Below are 11,995 nucleotides of genomic sequence, written 5' to 3' on the forward strand. Positions count from 1 at the left end.
AATAAAAATTAATAATAAAAAGAACAAAGGAAGAGCCTGATGGCTGGATGAGACCCTCATCCCATTTCCCAGAGGCCAGAGGGAAGCCTTGAGCAGGAGGACCTGAGGGCACTTGCCTGCCCTTGCTGTTCTGCCCCCCAAATGGGCACCTGCACACCGTGGGCATCCTGACCAGTTGCCATGAGCCGGCAGGAGTGTGGGAGGGCAGTGGCTGCAACTGGGACATACTGGGACAAGACACAGGCAGCATGAAAAGTGGAAACAGAGCCACAATTCAAAATACAAGACACCGTAATAATCAGCATGATTTATTCTTACACGTTTCTATCCCACAGTGCCTCCAAGGAGCTCAAAGTGGCAAACATGCCTTCTCCCCCAGGTCTACTCGACCGTCACAACAACCCTGCAAGGTAACTTGGCCTGAGAGATCACCCAGTGGCCTTTGTGGCCAGGTGGCGTTTTGAACTCTGGTCCCCCATTTCATTGAACACGAAGCGTCCCAAAGCACTTAACAAAATCAACAGTGACAACAAAACCGTATAAGAACCATTTCAAACGCAATTCACAACTATTACCCAAAAAACTCCCCAAAATCCTTCTGTTCTGCTCCAGAGGCCTGTCAGAATAAATGCGTCTTCAGCTGCTGCCTGAATGAACACACTGTGGGGAACCGGATCATCTCTGCAGAAAGGAAGTTCCATAGCAGGGGAGTCACCACTGAGAAGGCCCTGCCTCTTGTGGTGCACCTTCCCTGCAGATGGCGAAACTCAGGTTGGCTGGAGATGGGGCTCCTTCAAGTCCTAAGCCAGGGGCCAGCAACCTAAGGCCCATGGGCCACAAGTGGCTCATTTAACCGGCCCATGGACCCCCGCCGCCTGCTCAGAGCTCCTGCAGCCAATGGGAAGCTGTGCACGCCTCCTCCATGCCAGGAGCACCAGAAATAGCATTTGCGCATGCATCCGCGCACACTCTGGCCCACCGCAGCATCTGCAGGACCGTGAACCAGCCCAAGCCACAAAAACTTTGCCAACCCCTGTCCTAAGGTGTTGAGGGGTTCGTAGAGTGGCACCAGCACCTCGAATTGGGCACCGTGCCCCATTGGCAGTCTGCGCATTGCTTTCCAGCTGAGTACCCTGCCTATTGATCCTCAGCACATCACAGGGACAGCCGCAGCATTCTGTGCCAGCTGCAGCTCCCAGACTGTAAAGAAAGGCCCGCACACAGCAGCACATTGCAGGAATGCAGCTGGGAGATGCGCAGCGGAGAGACTCCTGGCGCAAGGTCATCCCAGCCAGGAGTGGGCAGAGGCCTCCTGAGCAGACAATGCACTTAAAACTGCTAAGGGCTAACTTTTTCTTTTTTTAAAAAAATGCCCAACATTTATTTTATGAGAGCCACTTTTGGGATTTCTGATGGGAAGGAGGCACATAAAGGCTTCCCAGGATTCAGTGTTTCCCAAACTTGGATCTCCAGCTGCTTTTGGACTACAACACCCACCATCCCTAGCTAGCAAGACCAGTGGCCAGGGATGATGGGAATTGTAGTCCCAAAGCAGCTGGAGAGCCAACGGTCCATTGAGGTGCAGATGGACAGGAGGCAGAGACATGGCTGTTCCAGGTCCGTGCAGCACCCGGACACCACAACGGGGCAGCAGCTGACTTGGGGCAATGGCTCCCTAGGGCACCCTGGAGGGGCAAAGCCCAAAGGCAGAAGTTGTGTGATGCCTGCCCAAGGTGCAAGCCCCACCACCTCCAGTTAGGGGGTGAAGTAGCAAGAGCTGTGAAAGGTCCCTTCTCTTTCCCAAGAGCTCCTGGAGAGCTCTAATGGTCAGAGAGGCAAAAAATGTGCCTCTTCCTGATTGGGGTGGGTGGGCAGGTGGGACCATTAACTCGGGCGCAGAAGACCTGCTTTGCCTGGTGCCCAGTTCAGTCCCAGGTGGCATGACCAGGTATGTGTCTAGCGGGAGATATAACCTCCATTCATCTTCACATGTTCCAAAGGCTTTGATGCAGCCCGTAAGTCGCACAGAAACCGATGCTTGTTGTGACTTTGGCCCACAGGGGAGAAAGAGCCCTGAGCAACATGGGGCAGTCAGGTCTGGCATGCGGACCTCAGGTCTTGCTGGCGGTGTGTGCAGGACTGCTGCCACGGATCATAGCCATGAGCGCAGCAGACTCCCGTGACATTGCCTCTGGGACAGAACAGGATTTGCATATAGAGTTTTTATTTTTCTGCTTTCCTATAAAACCAGATTTTATCAATGGCACAAACACACACAAAAAAACCACAAGAGGAAAAAATAAATTAAATTATATCTTTTTCTACTTTAAAAAGTGCAGCTACTGCTATATAAATAAATACCATGATTTGCAACCAGCCGTTTTAAAATGTCCTGCTTTTTCAAGAAAGGAAGAGGCACAATCAGTTATACCCTGAGATTGCCGAGAAGCTCTGAATCACCAGTCCGAGGAAACGGCGGACTCTGTGGCAAACTTAGCAAGGAAGGGAACGTTTAGGGCTGCGGCTCAGTGGCACAACATCTGCTAGCTTGAAAAGGTCACGGGTTCAACTGGGAATCTTCCCCATCTCAAATCCTTGAAAGCTGCTGCCGGTCAGTGCAGACAAACCTGAGCTACGTAAGGAAAATGGTTGGACCTGGTGTAATGTTAATGGCTACAACTTTGAGATATTAGATTCAGATTTCAAACATTCACCAAGGTTTGCATTAAGCTCCGGGGCCAAATCTACAATTGTTGCCCTGGAGGACAAAGGTCTGCCCTGTTGCCCTCTGCTCTGGCACCGGATTCAGGAGGCTTTGTATATAATTCAAAGCTCTGGGTGAGCAAACCAAATCCAGCCACAAGGCCTGCCCATTCAGAATACCAAACTAAGCTCTTTAAAGCATGTGCTTTCGTGGCGAAAGAACAGCAATATATAACTGACCTATGGAACTCACTGCCACAGGATTAATGTATAATCATTTCATGGATTCATGAAGACAATCCTGACACTGGATATGGGCTGGCTAGTTAAATAGAACCTCCATGCTCCAGTGGGTCCTGCTGACCAGCTCCCTGGTGCCATATTAGTGCCCAGAGGCAGTGAGCAGGACGCAATGGGTGGAATGCAACCAAGAGCTTCCACTAGTGCAAGGACTTCTGGTTGCGCAATGCAAAACCCCCTGCCTCTTCTCCCTGTTGCCCCCACCCAGCTCTGGTCCACAGGGACTGGGGAATCCCCAGAACAGATTTAGGGGTGCAGAGAGAGAGAGAGAAAGTTCTGTCTCACAGCCCAAAGTCCTAGCAGAAGCCCTTCACTGAATGCCACCCGATGGAGCCAGGCAATGAGTGTGCACACGAAGAAAGACCACGCCTTGCATCCAAAGGCCCCCAGGTGGATCAGGCAAGGTGGCTCTGGGGGTGTCCACGGGGGCGCCATCAAGTCCTGGCCTCCCGAGGAGGCAGGTGCCAACTCTGCTGAAATAAAACGAAAGTGGTGTCCTTGGCTGGGGCAGCAACCGCTACACTTCGATGTCCACGTCCCCCTCCTCATTCTCGCCACTGTCCTCCTCCTCTGGCAGCCCCCGGGGGATGGGCTGTGGACCCCCAAACTGTGAGAGTTTGGCAGCCTTCTGCTCCAGGCTCTGTTTTCGCCATTTGATCCTCCTGTTCTGGAACCAGACTTTCACCTGCAAGGCAGAAGGGCAGAAAGTGGAAGGAGGCCAAGCCAGGAACCAATCCTGTCCCGACCCCAACAGCATCAGTGCGCAAGGATGCCCCCTGCCCGTCTGACTTGGGCTCCCTTCCAACTCTACTAAGAGTCTATGATTCCAACTCCCTCAACCGTTCCTCATCAGGCCTGGCTTCCAGGCCCTTGATCACCTGGGTCTGTCCTTGATACAGGATGCCGCTTCTTAAGAGAGTAGAGCAAGTTTGCAGATGACACCAAATTGGGAGGGGTGGCTAACACCCCAGAGGACAGGATCACACTTCAGAATGACCTTAACAGATTAGACAACTGGGCCAAAGCAAACAAGATGAATTTTAACAAGGAGAAATGTAAAGTACTACACTTGGGCAAAAAAAATGAAAGGCACAAATACAGGATGGGAGACACCTGGCTTGAGAGCAGTACATGTGAAAAGGATCTAGGAGTCTTGGTAGACCACAAACTTGACATGAGTCAGCAGTGTGATGCAGCAGCTAAAAAAGCCAATGCAATTCTGGGCTGCATCAATAGGAGTATAGCATCTAGATTAAGGGAAGTAATAGTACCACTGTATTCTGCTCTGGTCAGACCTCACCTGGAGTACTGTGTCCAGTTCTGGGCACCACAGTTCAAGAAGGATACTGATAAGCTGGAACGTGTCCAGAAGAGGGCAACCAAAATGGTCAAAGGCCTGGAAACGATGCCTTATGAGGAACGGCTTAGGGAGCTGGGTATGTTTAGCCTGGAGAAGAGAAGGTTAAGGGGTGATATGATAGCCATGTTCAAATATATAAAAGGATGTCATATAGAGGAGGGAGAAAGGTTGTTTTCTGCTGCTCCAGAGAAGCGGACACGGAGCAACGGATTCAAACTACAAGAAAGAAAATTCCACCTAAACATTAGGAAGAACTTCCTGACAGTAAGAGCTGTTCGGCAGTGGAATTTGCTGCCAAGGAGTGTGGTGGAGTCTTCTTCTTTGGAGGTCTTTAAGCAGATGCTTGACAGCCATCTGTCAGGAATGCTTTGATGGTGTTTCCTGCTTGGCAGGGGGTTGGACTGGATGGCCCTTGTGGTCTCTTCCAACTCTATGATTCTATGATTCTATGATTCTAACAATAAAACAATTAGCAGGGTGGTGATACAATGACTACTGCGGTCGACACAAGATCATATCACCAAGGCAACTATCGGTAAACAAACACTAAACGTCCATAAAAATGGCAAAAGTAGGTTCCAAAATAGGTTTTTTCTTGAATAATTGCAAACACAGTAATAAAGAGTCCTTCTGTGACATATAAGTGGTTCAGAGCTCCAGTAATCCGACGTTTTGTCGCTAAATGTGGGATGTAACCCACTGGAAGCAGTCAAGTACAACATTGCTTGTAATGCCAGAGAAGACATGCAAGGGAATGTTTGGTCCAGCCAGTTGAAACTTCATGTTCCTCCTGGCTAGAGCATCCTTCCTTTGCAGGTGACTAAAGGCGGGCATGTGGGGACCCAGGTGGTGCTGTGGGTTAAACCACAGAGTCTAGGGCTTGCTGATCAGAAGGTCGGCGGTTTGAATCCCTGCAACAGGGTGAGCTCCCGTTGCTCGGTCCCAGCTCCTGCCCACCTAGCAGTTCGAAAGCACGTCAAAGTGCAAGTAGAAAAATAGGGACTGCTCCGGCGGGAAGGTAAACGGCGTTTCCGTGCGCTGCTCTGGTTCACCAGAAGCAGCTTTGTCATGCTGGCCACATGACCTGGAAGCTGTCTGCGGACAAACACCAGCTCCCTTGGCCTATAGAGTGAGATGAGCGCTGCAACCCCAGAGTCGGACACGACTGGACCTGATGGTCAGGGGCCCCTTTACCTTTTTAAAGGTGGACATGACCTTACCTGTGCAGGTAACTAAAGGATGGGTCACACAGCACACCTCCCTCTTTTTTACTTACTTCTTAGAATCATAGAATCATAGAGTTAAGAGACACCGCAAGGGCCATCCAGTCCAACCCCCTGCCTAGCAGGAAACACCATCAAAGCATTCCTGACAGATGGCTGTCAAGCCTCTGCTTAAAGACCTCCAAAGAAGGAGACTCCACCACACTCCTTGGCAGCAAATTCGACTTCTTCATTGGACCAGCTTTTAGCTAGGACCGCTCTGCTGGCTCTCAGCTAGCAGAAGCACTGGGATTATTCCCCCATATGGGGTAGGTCCACATCCACATATTTGTAACTAAGTCTGCCTTAAGGAATCCAACTGTGAACTGATGTAGGTCAACTTCTTGTATTGACTTTGAAAAAGATGCTGGCGTCTTCATTCTTTTAAGAGGGATTCAAGGGAATTTATAGAAACATACAATTCAATCTGAGACAGATTGAGTTGTGTAATAGCGAGAGGCACACGAGCCTGCAACCAGCTATCTGCTGCGCATGTAAAAAAGGGGGAATGTGAAACTCTGCTAAGTAAAGGAACTTGCTAGCGCAAGTTAGGAAGGATATTAATAAACAATATGTCCTCTCCTGCCACCCTGAACATTCCCACACTAAAGAGCTTTGTAGTAAATAATATACAAGAGAAGACAGTACTGTATGTACGCAAACGACTTGAGGGAGGGGTATACCTGTCCCCAGCTCCATTGGGAGGAGCACAGAAAGAGGGATGTCCTTCTGTTTGTTAAGATGCTGCGCTTGCTCCTGGCCTTGCTGTGTGAGTTTGGGGTGGGGGGCGGCGGCATTATTTACCTGGGTTTCTGTGAGGTGCAGGGTAGTGGCCAGGTCCACCCGCTCGTTGCCCACCATGTACTGCTGCTTGAGGAACTCTTTCTCCAGCCGGTCCAGCTGCTCTGGCGTGAAGACGGTCCGCACCCTCTTGGTCTTGCAGGGGACCCCTGATCTCCACGAAAGGGGAGCCCCCAGGGAACCAGCAAGGGCACAGTGAGCAAACTCCAGCTCTGGAACGGCAAAGGGGGAGACATCCTCGTGATACGGGTGTCAAGGGAAAATACACCACAGGCCAGATTAGCGACTAGCCTGGGAGAAGCGTAGGGGGGGGGAGGGAAATAAGGTCATAGAACCACAGACTTGTAGAGCCCTGCAATGAGCCCTGACAGACACTGGACATCCAAGCTGTGCCCCCCCGCAACCCCCCCCCCCGCATTCACATGGCAGCAAGGAATTTGCTGCTTTGTTGTAAAATCATTGGCAGGCTAGCTTTCATTTCTAAGCAACACCAAGGCGGCTTGCGGGACAATGAATTGGGCAAGACAGAAGAAAGCATAGCCATGCCCAGAACTCTGCAGAGCTGCTGCCTGTCAGTGCAGGCAATGCTGAGCTAGATGGCCACGGATTTATTCTTGGACCCTCCATTCCACCTGCCAAAGAGGATGCAAATCTGCATATGGGCCCAATCCACATACAGTGTTCTAGAATCCCCCGAGAATCCCTTCGGCACCCCTGAACCTGATTTCTCTCAGATGATCCTAGGGGCTGGAGACTGGCTCCTGTGGGCATACGGGGCATGGAAGGGGGACAGCGTTCAAATAAACTGGTCCCAAACCATTCAGGGCTTTCGAGGTCTTTAGGGTTTGAGGACCTTTTGAGCCAAGTTTGTCATGGCCTTTTAGAACAATTAAACTCCTTGCCTGACTTACGAGCTTGGGAAGGAATGAGCAGCCAGCTACTGAAGCAGAATTGGTGCAATTTGATCTGCCTGCCTGGACCCCAACGCCTTGTTCTGCAGTCCCTGGGCTGCCATTGCTGCAATCCAGGAAGGCGGGCCAGAGGCAGAGTCTGCTTTTCCCCAATGAGTCCCAGTTGGGCTTTTGCTAGTCATGGACTCACCTGGGGGAAGCCCCCTTTGGTTCAATACTTTGGAGTAGACACTATCTATTTCCAAAGCAGATTCAAGCACACCAGCAAATGTATGCTACGTAATTATAGAGAGTTGGGGAATATATACAATAATACAGTATATACAACAAAAAATGGGACTCGTATTGGGTTTACCAAACCCAAAAAATTTAAGCAATGTGGACTAAATTTGCTTCTCAGGCCCCCTCCAGGATTGGGGCCCTGACGCTTTATTAGTTTCAGAGTAGATCTGCCCTATACATGGTCCTCCCCCCTCCTTGTTTAATCCCGCCAACAACACTGGAAGGGAGGTTAGGCTGGGAAAATCAAATGTTGCCCTGCAAGCCAGACGTTGAACCCTGGGCTCCCAGGTCCCTGTCTGACACAAACCGCTAAACCATACCTGCACCAGAAACACTTTTCAGAAACACCTGGGCTTTCCCCCTTTCTTGCAATAAGGAAAGTGAGGGGCAATTAATTGCCCTGGGAGAGTCGTTGCTTCCATGCAGCCTTCTCTAACCTCGCTCCAAATCCCTCGTCAGGACGGCTACGCAATAGGCCCTCAGAGGCTACAGGCAGGACGGCTCAATGTTGAGCCTCCAGAGTCAGAGGCAGTCTACACCTGAGCACGGTCCTAAGACGACACCCCGTCGGGAAAGGCGCCCACCCACAAGATGCCCCCGCGAGATGCTCGCTCGCTCTTATGCCTGTTCCCACGTGCACGCCTGACCCCGCCCGCACTCCCGTCGCCCCCCTGCCCGGGTTCCCCGACTCGGCTCTCACCTGGCCTCCTGCAGCCGGTCGGGGCGCACTGGCGGGGCTGCAGCGGGAGCAGCGCAGGGGGCCTCTCGCCCAAGCAGACGGCGGGGACCGGCAGGAACCGGAGGGCGCAGCCAAAGCGCAGCGCGCCCGGAGAGGCGGCGGCGGCGGCCCAGACGCTGGCTCCGGGCGCGCTCCGACGGGGCGGCTCCGACTTGGCCAGCAGCGACTCGATGTCGAAACGGCTCCGCGGCGGAGGCGGTGGGTCCCGGGTGGCCTCGACGGCCGGCTCTCCCAGCGCCGAGAAGAGCAGCGGCCGGCTCTGCAACATGCTGGCGACGGGGCGGACAAGGGGAGGTAGCCCAGCCGCAGGCGACGGGGGCTTTATAGGGCGTGCCCTGTCCCAACAAGGAGGGCGTGGCCCAGGCCAGGGATGAAGCCTCCGGGGGCCGCGCCGTCGAGGAAAACTCCCCCCCCCCGGCTGCTCCCTGCCGCGCCGTCGGGCTTGGCTTCCTCTCTTCGACGGGGCGGCTGGAGAAGACGCCTCTGGCGCGCAAATCCGGCAGCAGCCCGACGCCCCCGACAGACCCCCTTTCTCCGTCCCGAGCGGCTCGCCCGACGGCGGCCCTGCCTGCCTGGGCGTCTCGCTGGGCTTTTGCTTCTCCCGGCCCTCCGCTGCCCCGTCGTTTCCCGGACGGGCACCCGCTAGACTGTAGGCTCCGCGGGGCAGGGACCTGCTTCCCCTTCTCCAGCCCCCGGGGGGGGGGGCAGAGCCGAAGCGAGTCAGGAAGGGAGGGCTGTCCTCTGGATGTTGTGGCTTTCGCGTCCCGTGTTGCAAAGCTTGCGCTCACGGCATACATTTCCATGGGTCTACTCCGAGTAAGCGCTGGCGGAACGCACGCCGGAGTAGTTGCCCTGTAAAGCGCTTTGCGCCCCCGTGGCACCCCCAGAACAAGGGCTGGGACCAGAGCAGTCGGCCTTTGAATGCTAACTGCACCCACCTGGTTGGCACCTGGCACCCTAGTTGCCTTTCCTAGAATCACGGAATTGTAGCGTTGGAAGGGAGCCAGGGGTCATCTAGTCCAACCCCCTGCAGTGCAGGAATCACAACGAAAGCATGCAGGCGCTGCGCTCTAATCCGGATTTTGTAAGGGCCCAACGTGTAGGTGTATGGAGGCTGCTGCGAGGAGATTCATACCTGGGGGGTGGGGTTTACTGTTTTGTTTTTGCTCTTAATTTTTATTATGCATTTTGTGTTTTCTATATTGCAATTTTAGGTTGTGAACCTCCCTGAGATCTATGAATGAAGGGCAGGATAACACATTAAATAAATAATATCCATGTTTCTTGCCATCCTCTTTGTTCTTTGCCACCCCAGTGACGTCCTTGTTGGCAATTTAGGAATATTAGAAAGAAATGAGCCAAAACCAATGAGGTCACAAAAATGGTTATTAAGGTGTCAGCATCCTACAGCTTGTTTTCCACAATCGGCCAGGACATTTTTCCTTGAGGGCAATGTAGCCTTTATGAAAGCCTCTGGCTCAGCTGAATAGGACTTATTCTTAAGTAAATGTGCCCAGAACTGCAAGGCAGGTGGTGAAATGTTGTATCTAGTTATTCAGATTTTTATGTCTCTGCATTCAATGGGGTTTCCTACTCCCGGGAAAATATGCACTGGCTTGCGGCTTTAAATGCTGGTGTGTTCACACCGAAATAAGTTTCATAACCTGGTTGGTTTTTTACACCAGGAATGCTGAAAGAAGCATTCCACTCCCCTGTTAAGACACATAACTAAAGCTTTGCAGTGCATTAGGGGGAAACAAAAACCTGATCTCTGTTTGCCAATTAGCCATTTAACATTTGAGAATTGCAGGCATCAATGGCCTATCAGCAGAATTTCAAGGTTTTAGATCTGCATAGTGATCCTATTAAAGAGTCAGCTTATGGGAAAGGGATTGCAGGAAGATAATGAATGGAGGTTGGATTAAGGAGGGTGGGGGCCCTGGTGCAGCTCCCCAAATAGGGCCCCTGATTCCCACAAAAAGGAACACGTGGAAAACAGCACCACAAAATGAGACCGGCAGTATTTTAAATACTCACAAATTTATTACCATAGTGCACAAGCTTTCATGCGCTGCAAAAATACTGTGCAGTTTCACATTCAAGACTCAATGCATAAGTACTTTTGCTCCCCTGCAGCCTTGGGCCACCCTATCCTACCTCACAGGGCTGTTGGGAAGATAGAGGAAGTTGGTAGAAATGGCTGCAAGCTTCTTCATTCTTTTTTGCTTTTGAGGTCAGTCTTTTTCCTAATCGCTCAGTAACAAAAACTAACCAAAAGAACATCTCCCACTTTTCTGTGTTCTGCCCCAATAGCATAACCACAGAGGGTTTTTTTTAAATGGTTATAGAGTAATCTTACAAAGAAATTAATTGTGTTAGGTTGTTTGGTCTTATGCCCCCTTTTTGTCAACATTGTGGGCTGTCTATACTGTATTTAAGTTCAGAACCTTTTTGTCCCTTGACAAGAATGCAAGGCTCCAATCCTGCACAATCCAGATATAATATATTATTATTATTATTATTATTATTATTATTACTCAGCTGGGAGTAAGGCCCATTAAACCTCAGGCACCCACATTTAGTACTGCCCTGGGAAGATGCACCAGGCTCCCCCAGGCCTGTTACTAGCCCAGAGAAGTGCTGGATTTTACCCTGCGTTCTGCAGTGTTCCTGGAAAGTAGCAGTAGTAACATTGTGTGGGGTTAGTAATTCTTCTTTCTTTATTTATATACAACTTCATACAAGCCACATTTTACAACCAAGCAGTATATATCAACGTTATGATAGTAAATTAAAGGAGCAGAACTTTAGGAACCCCCCCCCTTTTGATCTCTCTCACACACAGTTTCCATGCAAAAGCTGCCCCAACTGGAGAAGCAACCTCAGGCGATGGCTTGGAGCACCAATATTTATTTTAGGGGTGCCAGGGACCCTTTTCCCGAGCTGAGATGTGCCCCACATCCCAGCGTCTTCCAGAATGTTTCTTATAGGTCACAAGGTGCAGGTGCTGGGAGGCTGCGGAAATGCCCTGGAAGCTCTCCCCCCCCCTTCCCAACAAACACATCCCCTGCAAGGAAATCTTTCTCCTCCTGGCAGGCAGTTGAGGGGACCTGTTCCCTGCCCCTTCTCCGTGGGGAGCCTGGGGGCTGGGAGGATGGAGAGAAAGGAGGGGGGGAAGGCTAGGTGTGAAATTTCTCATGGGCCAAGAAGGTGGATGCCACCAGCTGGGTGCCTCGCTGGGGGGAGGCAAAGGCAAAATCTGGGATGAGGGGGCACATTCTTGGGGAGGTGGACCAAATAGGGCTTTGTAGGCTGGGGATTGTAAAATGCTCTCTTCTCCTTTCCTCAACGGGGGAACAAGACCCCGCTCCATCTAATAGTCATTAGCATCAATTAGAAGCGTTTGAAGTGGCCAAGCATCTTTGTCTTCCTTCAGCAAAACAGCGCTCCTTTCAGGCATCCCATCACCATAACATCTGGAGGCAGGAGAGCCAGCTTCCTTGGTCCTCCCGGCCCTTTCATCTCTTGTCAAGGTGCCTGGAATGTTAATGCGCCCCTATTCTTTCAGCTGAACCACCAGGAAATGCTTTTCACTCCTGGACACTTTGCTTGCGGGGGGGGGGGGGGTCGGCGGTGT

The 11,995-nt window shown here is 51.5% G+C and overlaps 1 protein-coding gene across 1 annotated transcript; it reads right to left on the reverse strand.

The window, feature by feature from the left end:
- Positions 1 to 3,363: 3,363 nt before the first annotated feature.
- Positions 3,364 to 8,626, reverse strand: LOC118079525 (homeobox protein not2-like). The gene is made up of 3 exons (XM_088661173.1): positions 8,320 to 8,626; positions 6,430 to 6,638; positions 3,364 to 3,688 (listed from the first exon to the last, which is right to left on the reverse strand). The coding sequence occupies exons 1-3, from the start codon at positions 8,624 to 8,626 to the stop codon at positions 3,521 to 3,523; spliced, it is 684 nt and encodes a 227-aa protein (XP_088517299.1). The 3' UTR covers positions 3,364 to 3,520.
- Between the last annotated feature and the right edge of the window lie 3,369 nt (positions 8,627 to 11,995).

The sequence above is a fragment of the Zootoca vivipara genome, chromosome Z1 (assembly GCF_965207765.1).
Source record: "Zootoca vivipara chromosome Z1, rZooViv2.hap1.1, whole genome shotgun sequence".
NCBI lineage: Eukaryota > Metazoa > Chordata > Lepidosauria > Squamata > Lacertidae > Zootoca > Zootoca vivipara.